Here is a 17,856-nt window from a genome sequence, read left to right on the forward strand (position 1 = left end):
TATATATATATTTTTTTTTTATCGTATATGTTTCAAAGATTTTTTTTCTCAATATCATAATTGAATTTGAAATTGTTCGATGTTCATTCATGAATACGAAAGGAAAGAGTCGAGATTATTTTCTTTGTATTATTAATTATAATGAACATATTAAGTATGTTTGGTCGTATTAATATTTATGTCGTATGAAAGATTTTTCATAATTATTATCTCTATGAGGATTTATAGGACATAGGAGATTTGTTTTATCTCATAAGATTGCAACTATTACTGTTGCATTGTCACACCCGCATTATTCTTCTTTTTCTAATATCTTCATTCTAATATTTATAGGAGAATAAAATATTTGTAATCACAACAAGTAGAAAAATTACAGGTGAAACTGTGGAATTCAACTGCCTGCTATCCTGAATTTCCTTACTAAAGTTTTTTCTTCTAGGATACGACCAATGAGATATGTCATTTTAATGGAATACAATTCAATTTCCATTGACTTGATGATTTCCAATAGTTTCCTTTTATTTTATTTTTTTAGTACAATCTTTAAGATATTATTTTTAAATTTGAAAATTAACAATGAGGATTCCAGTATACAATTAATTTAAAAAAAAAAAAAAATAATAATAATAATAATAAAAAATAAAAAAATAAAAAATTAAAGAAAGGGAGTGAGGGAGAGAGAGAGAGAGAAAGAGAGAGAAAGAGCGAGAGAGAGAGAGAAAGAGCGAAAGAAAGGGAGAGAGAGGTGAGAGAAGTGAGAGAGAAAGAAAAAAGAAGTTTACGTGAAATACTTGGATGTGCTGCGCCAGCTCGAGAGAAGTTGTATTAGACGTTGAGAGCGAATGGATTTGAAAGCATGGATTTTTTCGTAAGCGTGTTGTCAAGTTATGATATTTAATCAGAAATATATAAAAGAAATAGTTTTTCAAAAGGGGTCACAGATTTGTTATAAATTTCTTCTTTTTCAGGCATCAACTCCTACATGCAAATGGATAATCTTCTGTAACACGCAAAATGTACATACGAAATTGCAATACCAGATGCCAGAGAGAAGGGAAACTTATACTTGACCAAAAGTATTTTATAATTCTCGGAATTCGTGGTAAGTATGTCTTTAAATTATTCCATTAATTTTATTTCTCTCTCTCTCTTTCTCTCTCTCTCTTTTTTTTTTTACTTTTTTTTCTTTCTTCCTTCTTTTTTCTTTATCTTTTTTTTTTTTTTTTTTTTTTTTCCCTTTTCTTTTCTTACCAGTAGATTTATGTTATCTTTTTGTTGCTCAGGTCTGCTTATAACTAAAACGAGACAATTCATTGGTACATGATGATGAAGAATCTTAGATGTAATGTTTAGTATTTTTAAGCACATAAATTACTTCGTCTGAATAGTAATTATTTATTGGAAAAGTCAAAATTGATCAGTATTAAATTATTCTATTTAACTAAATTTTTATTATTACTTTTTGTTGTTGTTATTGGATTCTGTTTATAATTAATGACAATTTATTTTTATATGACGAAGAAGGATCTTATTAATTATTTGAAAAATATTTGTAAAATATTTTTCAATTAGCACAATATATTGAAATATATAAAAATTTGATAAATATTATTTATCATAACTCACGTCAAAATGAAACAGACATTGCCATAGATTATTTAATCTTTTGTAACTATGATTCAATTTTTACAGAAAATTTTGATTTCTTTTTTTATAATTAATATTTAATATATTATTTTATACGATGAATAGATTAAACAAATATATATATATATATATATATATATATATATATATATATATATATTTAAAATTGTTTACCACATTTTTTTATTGATATTCAATTTTATACAAATGTTTATGATAAAATTAACGCCACATTGAAAATAATTTTTCAATTTATATATGAAATTTTTAATTAAATATCTTCGTATATTACATAAATATTTTGTAAAATTTCACCGAGATCGATTCAATAATTTCATTAATTTTTAACATGAAAAAAGTATTTTTCAATTAAATTATCACCATTTTGGCAATTGTCAAGCGAACAGTTCGAAATTTTAGAAAATAGTAACAATAATGTGTCCGAGATTTAATTATATTTGATTTAATCATATATATATATACGTATAAATAGATTTAGAAAACGTCATGATTAGTGTAGAATTTCAAATATAATCTTTTTAATAATTCTTTCAAACATATAAACATATAAAACTTTAATGTTTTCGCTTACAATATATAATACGTATAGCGATGAAGTGGTAATAATATTATTTAGAAAAATTAGAAATACATTCTAATCACTCAAAATATATCTATCTTTAAATCTTCATTAAATCTGCCAAGTAATGTAGATTTTAAATGGTTCGAAAATAATTGACACATAAAGAATAATTAACAATCGTGACAAAATATTATTAATAATACGTGCGAGATTACATCACATCAGGTACATGTACGTATATATGTATGTAAAGAAAATTACATATTTATATATGTACAGTAACATGAGAAGTGATCTTTTTATTGCATTTATTTAAATCTTTATATAGAGCTATAATGACAATAAGATAGCTAAAAAATAAAAGACGAAAAAACCTGATCATTTCTTAAAAATTTTCAAAAAAAGTTTTTCGACTGTTTGAAAATTACATTTAAAAATGATCATTTTCTAGACAGGAGAAATCACTTATTTATTTTTTTTTTTTTTTTTTTTTTTTTTTTTTTTCTTTTTTTTTTCTTTCTAAAATCGGAAAAGATAATCTCTTGTATTAATCTTTTATCTGTCTAATGAGCCCTTGATCATTACAATCAAATTAGAATTACGATAAGGAAAAATGATGACGTTAATCCTCACAAATACATTTGATCAAAGCACATCGTAGCGTTACTTTCAGAAAACTTTTAGAAACTTAATTTCTAAAAGAATCTTACTTTAGGAAATTTCTTCAAAGAAACTTACGCACTGGTATCCACTCAAACAAGTAGCGTAGTAACATGGTCACATGACTACGTGATCACATGCTCATATGATTATCTATGCCTCAATGTTTAATCATAGTGTTACTTTTAGAAAACTTCTAAAAACTTCTTTTCTAAAAGAAATTTACTTTAGGAAGAAAAACTTACTTTATGAAGTTTCTTAAAGGAAACTCATTATCTTATTAAAATCGACAATACAAGTAGCGTAGTTACATGATCACGTGGTTACGTTGTCACGTGGTTACGTTGTCACGTGGTTACGTGGTCACGTGCTCATATGTATATCATGTCGCCATGTTTTTAATCATAGCATTGCTTTTAGGAAACTTTTAGAAATTTACTTTCTGAAAGAAATTTACTTTAGGAAGAAAAACTTAATTTATGAAGTTTCTTAGAAGGAACTCATTAACATATTAAAATCGACAATACAAGTAGCACAGTTACGTGGTCATCTGGTTACGTGGTCACGGGCTCATATATATATATATATATATATCTATGTCGCCATGTTTAATCATAGTGTTATTTTTAGGTAACTTTTAGAAACTTAGTTTCTAAAAGAAACTTACTTCATAAAGTTTCTTAGAAGAAACTTATTTACTAGTTGGAACAAGAAATACAAGTAGCGTAGTTACGTGGTCACATGCTCATATGTATATCTATGCCGCCATGTTTGATCATAAGCCAATAAACTTTTTAAAAAAATAAAAGATCGTCGTTCAAGTATTGCGATATTGCTTAAGATGAGCTGATATTGAGCAAATATAAATATTAGTAAAAATTGTGCTGATCTAATCAAATATACATGGAGCGAGTGCAAAATCTACATATGGTTTATATGTTTGCTACTTTAAAAATTACAAAAAAAAAAAAAACAATAAATAAATAAAGAATACAATGCTTGATGTAGTACTATATAATATCAATGTTTCGACTATATAATAAAATAGTTCGAAAAAAATTAACACATGAACCGCAAATAACAATCGGAGTAACGATAAAAAAATATTTGTAATATTTTTCAATTAACACAATATACTAAAGTATATACAAATTTAATAAATATTATTTATTGTAATACTTATGTTAAAATGAAAGAGACATTGCCATAGATTATTTAATCTTTTGTAACTATGATTCAATTTCTACAGAAAATTTTGATTTCTTTTTTTATAATTAATATTTAATATATTATTTTATACCATATTTTTTTGTTGATTTTCAACTTTACAGAAATGTTTATGATAAAATTAATGCCATATTGAAAATAATCTGTCAATTTTTATGTGAAATTTTTAATTAAGGATCTTCCTATATTACATAAATATTCTGTAAAATTTCATCGAGATCGATTCAATAATTTTATTAATTTTTAACGTAAAAAAAATATTTTTCAATTAAATTGTCACCATTTTGGCAATTGTCAAGCGAACAGTTTGAAATTTTAGAAAATAGTAACAATAATGTGTCCGAGATTTAATTATATTTGATTTAATCAATTTTTTATTATTATCGAAGAACATTTAATCATATATATATATACGTATAAATAGGTTTAGAAAACGTCATAATTAGTGTAGAATTTCAAATATAATCTTTTTAATAATTCTTTCAAACATATAAACATATAAAACTTTAATGTTTTCACTTACAATATATAATACGTATAGCGATGAAGTGGTAATAATATTATTTAGAAAAATTAGAAATACATTCTAATCACTCAGAATATATCTATCTATAAATCTTCATTAAATCTGTCAAGTAACATAGATTTTAAATGGTTCGAAAATAATTGACACATAAAAAATAAATAACAATCGTAACAAAATATTATTAATAATATGTGCGAGATTACGTCACATCAGGTACATGTACGTATATATATATATATATGTAAAAAAGCATTACATATTTATATATGTACAATAACATGAGAAGTGATCTCTTTTATTGCATTTATTTATATCTTTATATAGAGCTATAATGACAACAAGATAGCTAAAAAATAAAAGATGAAAAAACCTGATCATTTCTTAAAAATTTTCAAAAAAAGTTTCTCGACTGCTTGAAAATTAGATTTAAAAATGATCATTTTCTAGGCAGGAGAAATCACTTTTTTTTTTCTTTTTCTTTCTAAAATCGAAGAAGATAATTTCTTGTATTAATCTTTTATCTTTCTAATGAGTCCTTAATCATTAAAATCAAATTAGAATTACGTTAAGAAAAAATGATGACGTTAACCCTCGCAAATACATTTGATCGAAGCACATCGTAGTGTTATTTTTAGGAAACTTTTAGGAACTTCATTTCTAAAAGAAATTTACTTTGGGAAATTTCTTAAAAAAAAATAAGAACTTATGAATTGGTATCCACTCAAACAAGTAGCATAGTTACATGGTCACGTGGTTACGTGATCATATACTCATATGTATATCTATGTCGCCATGTTTAATCAGAAAGTGATAAACATTAAAAAAAAAAAATAAATAAATAAAAGATCGATCAAGTATTAGTATATTGCCTAAGATGAGTTGATATTGAGCAAACATAAATATTAGTAAAAATTGTACTAATCTAATCGAATATACATGCAACGAGTGCAAGATCTACATATGATTTACATGTTTACTGCTTTAAAAATTAAAAAAATTAAAAAAAAAAAATGAAAAAAAAAAAAGATAAAAAAAAAAATACAATGTTCGATGTAATATTATATAATATTAATGTTTGGACTATATAAATATATAATAAATGTGTGTTTAAGTGCATAACAAAAATGATTTATTTTTATGTACCATTAATTCAATTTTTTCAATTATCGCATGAATATAACATCAATCTTCTTAAGTATATCTTTTTATAGTAAAACTTTTTAAGATTAAATAAAGATGGTTTTTTTATGATCAATTAATTTCAATTCGTAAAATAATAATAGTCAAGAACAAATATATTTTATAATCATTTGTTTATAATAATTGTTTTTTTTTATTTTATTGCCTTTCAATGTCATTAAAATATTAATCAATTTATTTTAATGTCAATGTGATATTAATGCGACATCAAATTAATATTAAACAATAATTTTAATAACATTTGTTATTATTTTTTATTTTGTCAGCAAGAATATACTTTTATACATACGTATATACGAATGTGTGTGTGCGTTTGTTTGTGTATATGTGTAGTCGTCCATACAGAATACATTCTTATATACGAGATACGTCAATAAATGTGTATTTGTCGGTATAAAAATTAATTAATATATAAAATATAGCGATAATACGACAATAGAAAGCCATTGAGAGATGCGAAAAAAAATATAAAGAATAAAAAAAAAAAAAAAAAAATAAAATAAAATAAAATGAAGTATTGACCGAGAAAATGAACGTAAATGTCAGTCTCCCTTAAGGTTTATATTGATAAATGGTATTATCCAAATTGTAATAAACAATTTGTTCGTCAATCCAATGCCGAAATTCAGCGACATTAGCATAAACACCTGGAGTACTATCTTCACCACAACCAATACCCCATGCAACTATACCAGCTTGAGCATATCGATTAGGATCCTCTTTTAATGGACAGACCAAAGGACTTCCGCCATCACCCTATAATAATAATAATAATAATAGTAATAATTTTTTTGATTAGATCAAATTATCAAATATTAAAAGAATAATAACAAAAATAAAATACCTTGCACGTGTCTTTTCCTTTTTCACCACCAGCACAAATGAATGTTTTATCCAAGACGAAATATTTTCCTAATCTTGTTTGACGTAAAGTATTTTGACAATTATCGTGAGGCACGATTGGAAGTTCTACCCTTTTCAAGATAACCTGATAATGACCTTCCTTGCCTATAATTAACGAATAAAGAACAATGATTACAAAAAGGAAAAAAAAGAAAAGAGAGAATGAAAGATCACAATGATCGATTAATAATGACTTTGTAAAGATTTCATTTCTTTACCAAAGATATCCTTGCCCCAACCACTGGCGAAACATCGGCTTCCATCAAATACAGCACCTTGATCGGGAAGACAAACGACATCAACGTTCTCAGCTAATTCGACTGGTTCAGAAAGGATCAATATGGCAGTGTCATTGTAAAGAGCACCAGAATGGAATTTCTCATGTACTACTATAGCTTCTATATTACGATCTTGATGAGCGTAAATTTCATTTTTCGTTTGTGTATCCCATTCTCCTGCACGTACTATAAGCTCTGAAGGTTTCTTTCTATTAAAATATAAAAAAAAAAAAATATATATATATATATATATATAAAACAAGGATTTAATAAATAACGATAAAAAATTTACGATGAAATAATATAATATTATGGGAATTGTTGATGATTGGGAATAGGAAAATCATTTTCCTATGATCGATCGATCAATTATTTACCCATTAACACAATGTGCAGCTGTGAGGACAGCTCTTGGATGAATGAGAGCACCTCCACATTGATAAACGTTCAATTTTTGTCCATCACTGCCAATAGTTTCTTTTTTAATTATGGCTACCATCCATGGGAATTCTCCAAATTGGGCTTCGTTATCGGTTGCTCCGGTAATTCTGAAACCAACACCATTGGGATGTCTCTGACCACAACCCTTTCTTGTTGTTGGCGGTGGTGTAATTGGAATGTCTTGCTTCCCTACAACATCTGGTGCCTTACAACAAACGTCCAAATAATTATCACACGGTCCAGAAACTCTATGAGAAGAAAAAACAAAACAACAACAAAAATTAAGTAAAAAATTAAGTAATAAAATGATCTGTTATATGTAATTGTTTCATAATTGTTAAAGTATCATTATGTACTATATTAAACGAAGTTAATTGCGTCCAAAACAGTCTCATGGAAGTTTATATGAATAAAAACAATATTTCCAAATTTTTACATGCAATATGATATTAAACGAATAATACGATTTATAATATAGATTTGGTATATAATTTTTGTTCCTAAAATTATCTAAAGAAAAAAAAATTTCATTCATTTAATTCGTTTCTATATAAATTATAATAATTTCTTTTAAATAAAAATAATATGAAGCTTCGATGCGAAATCTTTTCTACGGTTCGAAATTGGTTCGCAAAAAAAAAAAAAAGATAAACAAAAAATTATCCTTGAATTTTTTCTTTTTTTTTTTTTTTTTTTTTTTATGACAACAACGAACATAAAATCTTGAAAATAATTTTCCTATTATAAAAAAATTTCGTATTCTTCGAAATATTTTCGATTATTGTTAAAAATAAAAAATAAAAAATAAAATAATAAAAAAACAAAAAAATATCATGCAAGATGAACAGATAAATAGATGTTCAAAAATATGTAGGACAAAATATTAAATCAATAATACAAACCAATTATTACCTACTATAAAAAGATCAAAATCATGCAAATTCCTTTCCAATTGAACAAATCAAAAAAAGCATGGCCGGATAAAGAATCTTCCCTTGGATAACAAAAAAATTCGTGCAATGAAATAGGAAAGAAACAAAGAGAGAGAGAGAGAGAGAGAGAGAGAAAGAGAGAGAGAAAGAGATAAAAAGAAATAGGGACAAAACAAAATATATATAACAATAATAAATCGAATTTTTCAATAAAGAGAGACTTTTTTGGAAACGCACTCACCCCGCAACGTTAATATCTTTATCATCAAAAGCGGACCTGATATCGATGATGCCAACTCCGTCGTTTAAAATAGTACCATTTCTACATTGATAATAAGGTACGCATTCGCAATCGTCCGGTTTATTAGATGATTTATTATCTGTACCAAGAATCGTCCTTTGTGTGGTAGAAATATCTCTATTTTTTAAAGCATTTTCTATAAGAGAATTTAAGCTTCCATCATCGGACGATGATGGTTGTTGAGTTGTTGATGATGGTGGTCTACCGAAAACATTACTAATCAAATTATCTAGATTCTTGTTGTCTTGTGGTAAAGGTACGGCTAAACAAAGTGCAATACAACCCAAATATGGTACCAATGTCTTCATCTAAAAGAAAAGATAAAAATAAAGAAAATAAAATAAAACAACACATATGACATCGTAAAACATTGTACATATAAATCAATTATTTAGCAATTCCAAGGCAAAAAAAAATTATTAATCATTATGATAATGAACGATCTTTATCGGATATACAATTATTTTTTTCTTTTTCTTTTTCTTTTTTTTTTTTTCTTTTGCCTTTTTTTTCTTCTTCTATTTTTCATAAATCTCTCAGCGCATATAAGCGTTACAATCGTAGCATCAATAATTTTGTTTATTCATTCTTATCGATTCTAATTAATCATTCATAAAGGCAGATACAAGAACGAATTTATGTTAAACAGATATTAAATTCTGTAAGAACGATTATCTATTACAAAATTTCCAAGAATGTTATATCAAAGCTGTTTTATTATTATTATTATTATTATTATTATTATTATTACTATTACTATCTAAAATGAGATATTTTAATAAAATCTTAATATTACTTTACTGTGTTCATGTATGTATGTATGTTTTTGTGTATGCGCGTTTAATTATATCTGTCTAATAATCATCGTTTACACGTAACATTATACTTATGTAAATGACTTTTTTTTAACGATAATCATCAAGAATTTAAAATTCAATTCTGAAGGAAAGGAAAAGAAAAATAATCAAAGAAGGATTTTCTAAATGATTATCATAGATCAACTCGATATACAGTATATCGTTTGTGGCAAAAAAAATAATTACGCAAACGTTTAATATTACTATTCGATTGGTAGAGCTGTTGATGATTATTGAGAGAGAGAGAGAGAGAGAGAGAGAGACAGAGGTTACCTTCTGGCATTGACCTTTCTCAAGGATAACCAACACAGACTGAAAAATACGTTAGTTAATTCCAGCGATTCTCACCTTGTTATTATATCGTGGCAATGTGAAATGATTCAAAAATGAAGGAAAAAAAAAAAAAAAAGAAAAAAAGAAAAAGTAAAATCTACGTTAAATAACAATTAAGATACAACAGATTGGACTATCAATTCTAGGGTATAAAGGTTATCGGTATTAATAAATTGGAAAAACCTATTTCTTCATGCGATTCTTATCTCAAAATAGAAAAGACATTGATAATTCTAAATTATAAGATAAAGTTTAAATATTTTGATGAAAGTAGATGAAAGAAGAAATAAGAATGTGACCAAGATAACTCAAGTATTTTATATTAAATTATCGATACATACGACGTGTATGGTAAATATTGACGTATATATTTCTTTTAAACGAATAGTTGATATATATGTAAATATATATATATATATAGACACACACACACACACACACACACACACACACACACACACATATATATATATATACATAGTCAATATTGATTTTTAATATAATAATTGCAAAAGAAAATTTTGCAGATCCTCAAGGATTTATCCAACGAGAAGAATTGATTTGATTTTTAAAACTAGGACTTAGATTTAAAATAAAAAATATAATAGAAGTAAATTAATTACGCATTCAAGAGTTCGAAAGATCGACGATAAAAATAGATACGAGAATAATTATTGACACAGACAAATCCGCACGTACGTACATACGTACATACATACATACATATATATATATATATATATTTATATGAAAATAAACATTTCTTTTATTTATTTATTTATATCTTCATCTTCCTCTTTTTTCTTTTTCATTTCTTCTATCTTTTAATCGAATGGCGAACTTTCAAACAAAAAAAAAAGAACTATTACTTTTACGTTAATAAAACTATAATAAAGATAAGGAAAATTCACTTACAATGAAAAGTTTTGTTCCTTTGTTTACGGGAAATGAAACAAAAATAAAAATAGAACGAACGAACAATAAAAAAAAAAAAAAAGAGACAGAAAAAGAAAAAACGATGTATAGACACAATATAATAATCACAATGACCCTGAGTTATGGAAACGTTCCGCTTCGTTCGTGGATCTTGCGTATGTAATCCACGTTGGTATTCCGTGTCACTGTGTTCTGTGCCTTAACTTCTAGATTTTCTACTCTCTCTCTCTCTGGTTATATGAGAGAAGTCTACTTGGTCTCCCTCTCCCCATCCCACCCCACTCCTCTACCACCACTACCACTACCACCACCACCACCACCACCACTACGACCCATCATCATCATCATCATCTTATAAATGCAGAGAACTTTGGTATCTCTTCAGATGGCGTCTCTTACGTATATCGTTCAACGAAATCATATATATATATATACATACATACATAGAATTATAAAACTAATATGTCTACTCTGTTTTTCTCATTTTCTCGAATCGTCTTGGCATTCCCCAGATTACAAAAGTTCTTACAATACGATCCCATTACACATTACACGGAATCGTTTCTTTCGAGTAATTTTTTTATTAATCGAAAAAAAAAAAAAACTTCGTTCGAATGGAAATAAATTATTACGGTGGGGAGGGGGAAAGGAAAAAAAAGAAAAAGAAAAAATTCAAAAGGGCATTTAAAGTATATCCTTTCGATATATATATATATATATATATATATATATATATTTTATTTGTACATATTATAAGAATAAAAAGTTTCATATATTTGTGAAAAATAATTGTAATTTAATTTGTAACTTCAATGTTATTATTTCTAAAATAGGATATTTATCGTACAATAAGAACTTTCGAAATTATGTAAGATACAATTTGGCATTTTGCACGGCAAATGTACAAATATTTTTCATCGATACTTAAACGAGGGGAATTGATGATGAACGAGGAAAAAACTTGTACCGATTTCGCATGACGTGAGTATGATTACGTCATCGGATTTATAAATCCGATGAATGGAATTACCACCGATCTTTTCTTTTTTTGGTGTTAAGGTCAAACTTTGAAATGGCCATTTTTATCCTTCGACAAAATATCTTATATTCTATGAAGTATCTTTAACCTTAATTTTTTCTTTGTGTTTTTTTTTCTTTGTGTTTTTTTTTTCTTTGTTTTCTTTTTTTTTTTTTTTTTTTTTTTATATCAAGTATAACGTTTATAAACTAGTATAAACGATAAAATATCTTCGATTCAATTGATTTAAAAAGGAAAAAAATATTTTCAATAAAAATTAATTAAATAAATCTCTTGAGAGGGGAAATATAATATTAATTGTCGTAAAGATATGGACGTTGTTAATAATTTTTTTTTTTTCTTTTTCATTATACTACTTTCATCGATATTTCATCGAATTATGGCGTCTGAGTCGATAAATGAAATTTAATAAATTTATTTAATCGCAAAAATGAAAGATCAAAATTTTCCTTATAAACGTCTGCTGACGATTCATCGATTAATTTTTTTTCTTTTCCTTGTTTTCCTTTTATCTATTTATTTATTTATTTATTTATTCACATATTTATTTTCTTTCATACACGTTTGAAATTGTAATCACTTAAAACACGATGCTTTTTACGACCGTTTATAAAGAACGTGTTATCGTGATTATACAGTTTTATTAAACTTAAAGGTGTCATAATATCGATAAAATATTGAGGAAAAAAAAAATATAATTGATTGTAGATACTCGTTCGTTTCGTATTGATATTCTCTACAATTTTTTTTAAGCTTAGAATATCGATTTTTGTATTAAAAAAAAAAAGAACTTTCTAACAACTCGACAAAAGCATTCCCTATGAAATATCTACGATAAATATTATATTACAATTTATTTCTCCAAATCTACATAATTTTTTATTGGAAAAATTTATTTATAAAATCAATTCATACATATAATTTAAAGTTAGACACTCGATATATGTAATATTAAAGATAAAATCATTATAATAATATATATGCATATATCATCATCATCATCATCATCATCATCATCATCATCATTATTATTATTAGTATAAATTTTATTAATATGTATAAAAAATTTATATTGCGTTAACAAGAAAGTAATTTCTTTGATTTTTTAGTATGAAATAAAAGTCAATTTTTTTTTTTTTTTATACAAAAAATGAACTTTAATCAGTCAAATATCTTCCATTCTGTTCGATGATTTTGCCATCTTTCTAATAACTTTATGATTTCACGCTCATAGAACTTCTGGTTCTTATCAGCAATGAAAAAATTCGAAATAAATGATAATGCAATGATAGTGCAAGGTCGAGGCTATATAGGGGATGCGATATTATTTCATCAATCATATTTTATTATTATTACTATTATTATTATAAATTATATCTTAATATAAAACATTTTAAAAGATGAATTTCTAAAAATATTTAATAAAACAATAAAATATATATATACGATATATACATATACATATATATAGATATATATATATATATATAAAATATAAAAATTTAAATTTGTGTTAATAATATTATTAGTTAACAATACTATCGTAATTAATCTAATTTTCTATATAGAAGATATACATTCGATCTTGATAAATAGAAAACGGGTCACGAAAATAATAAAACATCGCATGCGAGTTAATAGTCATTAATGATGACTCTTGTTTGTTGATTCGATCGTTGACCACGGATAACGATATTATTCCGAGCAACAGTATTATTTTGTAGATGTTGCAATTCCCTATGTTTTATATAGCGTTATCTGATTATACGTTTTACAGACCACATCGAGTTTGTCAGATGAAAAATGAACACAATTAAATAGCTCTTTTATCAAGAAGAATGAAGATCAAAGAAAAGGAATAATAAAAAAATCTTAAAATTCCAAGAAACACTATTTAAAAGAAAAAGAAAAAAAAAGAATGATAACTATCTGCATCATTTGTAAAAATATTAATATATGTCTTAAGAAACAAATGTAATAATTCATTTTATCGTGTAAATAAAAAATAATAACAATTATTGCTACGTATTGTTTATAAAATTATAAAGATATGTTAATAAAAAATCTATATATATATATATATATATAGATGTTTTTTTTCTTTTTTCTTTTATCATAAAAGTAAAATTGTAAAAATAAAATCATTAAAAGAAGAGGAAAGGGACGAAAGGGAATAAAAAAAGAAACTTAAAGATTCTACGAAACGGTATAAAAAAAATAATAATAATCAAATATCATATAGCAAGTGACTTAAAAAAAATACCACGTACAAAACGTGAAGAAGTATGACGTTTGATTATTTTCAAGGAAAACAGTAAATATATATATGCCAATAAAAGAAAATCTAATATATATATATACACATACACATACACTTCTTTTATCTTTTACCTTTAATCTTAAAAAGAAACAAAAATCTTAAGATTCTACGAAAAGATACTTACAAAAAAAAAAAAAGAAAAAAGAAAAAACAGATTAAAATAATAACACGTCGTAACTATGTGTAATTAAAAAAAAAAAATATACATCGACGGTTATAAATATATTTTAATAAATAAAAAAGAAATAAGGTATATTTGATTTTTTTGTCTTAATAAAAGAAAAAAGAAAAAAAGAAAAAAAAAAGATAAATAAATAAATGAACAATTAAATAAACACAAATAAAAATAAAAAATGTCTTAAGATTGGACATCGCAAAAATGCAGGAAAAAAAAAACAAAAAAGAAATAAATGAATGAGAAAGAAAAAAAAAATCCTTCCACCGTGACAATGTGTTTTTTCTTTGTAAACACAAACACAACACATTGCCGTGACCAGGATTCGAACCTGGGTTACTACGGCCACAACGTAGGGTCCTAACCACTAGACGATCACGGCTACTGGAAGAGTTGAACATAACGCGCAAAATCTATCCAAATAAGATTCTTCCGCGTGAACTCAAGCGAATCTTATTCCATTTTATTCTTATTTAATAACTTTACAAACTACTTTCCCAAGGTCAACTTTAATTGCTCGCACATAAAATTAGATTTTTACGTAAGCGATTTTTTAATTGTATACCACGGAAGGTTAGTTAAGGGGAGAATAATTGATTTCATAGAAAATATCAGTTATCAATTATATCACCGCAAATAATTAATAATTATTTATAAGAAAAAGAAAAAAAAAAAAAAAAAAAAGAAAACAAATCTTTATCAATATCGTATGAATAAAATATTATCATTGGTTTAATTAATATCCTAAGGATTTTATTTATGGAAACGTTCAATTGTCGTATGGGAACAATTATTTCGCATCGAAGAAAGAGAATTAAACAAAATGAAGAAGAAAAAAAAAAAGTAAGGAAAAAAAAAGGCAAAAGAAAGATAAAATTAAAAATAAAAATCAGATCGGCAGGACTAGATATGAAATTTTTATTTATATACCAATAATAACTACCTTGATTTTTCTTTTTTTTTTTTTTCTCTTTTTTTTTTTAATATTGTACACCATAATTCGCGAGTTGTTGATCGATCCATTGTTTGTGCTGAGATACACTGGCATAAACGGCAGGTATATTAGATTCGCCACAACCAATGCCCCAGGACACTATACCAGCCTATAATACATAAATTAATGTTTTATATAATTCAACGAAGGTGTTTTTTTTTCTTTTTTCTTTTTTCTTTTTTTTTTTTTTTTTTATGTTACACACATAAAAAACTGATACCTGAATAAATTGTCCAGTTGCCGTTGGACAAACCAAAGGACCACCACCATCGCCACGGCAAGTGTCCTTGTTGGGTTCACCGCCAGCGCAAATGAACGAGCCATGTAATAAAAAATATTGTCCTAAATCCGTCGTTCTCAAACGATTCTGACAATCTGATCGTTCTACAATTGGTAGATCTACTTTTCTTAATTCCGCCTGATATTCACCATTTGAACCTTTTCACACATTTAGATTTTAATTATAAATGGGAAATATATTTGAGATTATATCGCACGAATATATTATTAATATTATTTAAAAGATAAAATTTTACCAAAAGCACTACTGCCCCAACCTGTTCCGAGACATCTAGTACCGGATGAAAAAGTCATTCCTTGTTGAGGAAGACATATCGGTATCACGTTTGTTGCATAATTCACTGTTGAATTTAATATCAATATGGCTACATCGTGAAACAAACCGCCGCTATAATAATATGGATGAGGAATGATAGCTTTTATTCCTGCTTCTTGAATAGGTTCGCTGTTATTTTTCACGTTCCATTGTCCGAATCGGGCGATGAATACACCGTTTTCTTGACTAAAAAAAAAAAAAAAAGAAAAAAAAAAGAAAAAAAAAAGAAAAGAGAGGAAAAAAAAAGGTAATAACAAAATTCCTATCACTTTTTACGAATTCTTTACAATCTAAATATACGAAGTAAAAATGATGAATATTATTGAAATTTCATAATACGTAATATGCATAAATACGCGAGTTATAATTTTACAATTTATTTATAAAGGATTAACTTACGATAAAATTTAATTTAACGTACTTCGTAACGCAATGCGCAGCAGTCAAGACAGCTCCGTTGTTGATCATAGAACCACCACATCGATACAAATATTTACCATCGGGTTGTTTAACAAAAAGTGATACCATCCATGGAAATTCAGCGAAATAGGTCTTGCCTGATGATAATGGATAAGGTGTTGCTTAAAAAAAAAAAAAAAAAAAAAAAATATATATATATAATTAATTTACTAGAAAGAAATTAATTTACGTATACGTATGCAATATGCAAGTAATTAAATAATATTAATGAAATAATGTTCCGACATTATACCAGGTGCATTAGCTGTACCACGAATACCGCATACTACTTGAATATCAAGAGGACCCATCGGATTATTAATAACAAGATCACGTGGTCCAGCAGGTATATTAGAGTACAGTTGATTTGATGCAATGATACCAGCTGGCCTACAACAAACTTCATCGGCTGACGTACAAATGGTAAATCTTGGATCGATAATACCAGCTCCATCGATATTAATGACATTCCCTTGTGTACAGAGCCAACTTTTGACACAGTAACAAGCATTAGATGTCCCTGGGAATTTCATTTGTCCAAGGCCATTAATAATAACGGTTGTATCGACATTGGTAATGGGTCCATTACCTTGACATGAATTATTCATATTAAAACGATTAATTAATCAATCATACAAAAATATAAATGAATTCATACCGGATGACGGTATAACGAGATTAGCCCCATTAGTACATTGCAATGTATTCCCGCAAATAATACAAATCTGTCCTTGGGGTTGTACGGTCGGTGTTATAATAGTTGGTACAATGTTAGATGTTAATTTGCAACAAACCTGTCCTACACCTGGACAGAGAGATGTCTGTTGACGCGGAATAATAATACCTTCTCCTGATGTACCAATCACTACAATGTTTTGGGGATCACATTGCCAACTCCATACGCATATGCAATTAAGACCAGGTATTCCAGTAGGTAGGATAGGATAACCCGTTGGAAAGATTATTGGAGGAAGCGTAGATTGCATAGTTGTTACGGTCGTAGGTGGTGTTGTAGGAGGTGTTGTAGGTGTTGTAGGAGGGATTGTAGGAGGGGTTGTAGGAGGTGTCGTAGGAACTATCGTAGGAACTGTCATAGGAGGTGGTTTAGGTGTAGTAGTAGTAGTAGTAGTAGTAGTTGTTGTTGGAGTGACAATAGGAGCTGCAGTGGTATTAGGTAATTTGCAACAAACTTCCAAATCCCCGGTACATCTCCGATACCTATTAAATATCGAATACACATTGATTTTTTTTCCCCCAAATAATACAAATCCCATAAAATCTTACCTGATATCTATATTTCCTGCTCCGTCGGTTATGATGGTGGTATTAGGATCGCAAAGATAATAAGGTACACAAATGCAATCCGTAGTCGGTGGAGTACTAGCAATTTTTTCTAACTTTTCTAATTTGAATTTATGAAGATGAAAGA

General features: G+C 26.7%; 2 protein-coding genes, 1 long non-coding RNA gene and 1 other non-coding gene across 6 annotated transcripts in view; 1 reads left to right on the forward strand and 3 right to left on the reverse strand.

Annotated features, from left to right (window-relative positions):
- The first annotated feature begins 655 nt into the window (after positions 1–655).
- On the forward strand, positions 656–1,015 carry LOC124956867. The gene is made up of 2 exons (XR_007103385.1): positions 656–868; positions 969–1,015. It is a non-coding gene; the product is annotated as an uncharacterized LOC124956867 (long non-coding RNA).
- Positions 1,016–6,072: 5,057 nt separating this feature from the next.
- LOC124956893 (phenoloxidase-activating factor 2-like) lies at positions 6,073–11,090 on the reverse strand. Of its 3 annotated transcripts, none has more exons than XM_047513269.1 (6): positions 10,939–11,090; positions 8,639–9,006; positions 7,402–7,713; positions 6,965–7,233; positions 6,688–6,851; positions 6,073–6,599 (listed from the first exon to the last, which is right to left on the reverse strand). In XM_047513269.1, the coding sequence occupies exons 2-6, from the start codon at positions 9,004–9,006 to the stop codon at positions 6,396–6,398; spliced, it is 1,317 nt and encodes a 438-aa protein (XP_047369225.1). In that variant the 5' UTR covers positions 10,939–11,090; the 3' UTR covers positions 6,073–6,395. The 3 variants fall into 3 exon arrangements, with proteins under 3 accessions (XP_047369225.1, XP_047369224.1, XP_047369226.1); XM_047513268.1 differs by having other exon boundaries at positions 10,804–11,050; XM_047513270.1 differs by having other exon boundaries at positions 8,675–9,006; positions 10,804–11,049.
- A 3,578-nt stretch (positions 11,091–14,668) lies between these two features.
- Trnah-gug lies at positions 14,669–14,740 on the reverse strand. The gene has a single exon. It is a non-coding gene; the product is annotated as a tRNA-His (tRNA).
- Positions 14,741–15,122: 382 nt separating this feature from the next.
- Positions 15,123–17,856, reverse strand: part of LOC124956891 (CLIP domain-containing serine protease B8-like) — a 2,935-nt gene continuing 201 nt past the window's right edge. Inside the window, exons 1-7 of the mRNA XM_047513261.1 lie at positions 17,712–17,856; positions 17,086–17,645; positions 16,681–17,016; positions 16,390–16,549; positions 15,889–16,154; positions 15,573–15,790; positions 15,123–15,461 (exon numbers count right to left, since the gene is read on the reverse strand). The exon at positions 17,712–17,856 is cut by the window's right edge and continues 201 nt beyond it. Coding sequence (XP_047369217.1) covers positions 15,339–15,461; positions 15,573–15,790; positions 15,889–16,154; positions 16,390–16,549; positions 16,681–17,016; positions 17,086–17,645; positions 17,712–17,856 — 1,808 coding nt within the window. The 3' untranslated portion in view covers positions 15,123–15,338. The remainder of the gene's footprint in view (positions 15,462–15,572; positions 15,791–15,888; positions 16,155–16,389; positions 16,550–16,680; positions 17,017–17,085; positions 17,646–17,711) is intronic.

Source organism: Vespa velutina, chromosome 24 (genome assembly GCF_912470025.1).
Source record: "Vespa velutina chromosome 24, iVesVel2.1, whole genome shotgun sequence".
NCBI classification, from domain to species: Eukaryota; Metazoa; Arthropoda; class Insecta; order Hymenoptera; family Vespidae; genus Vespa; species Vespa velutina.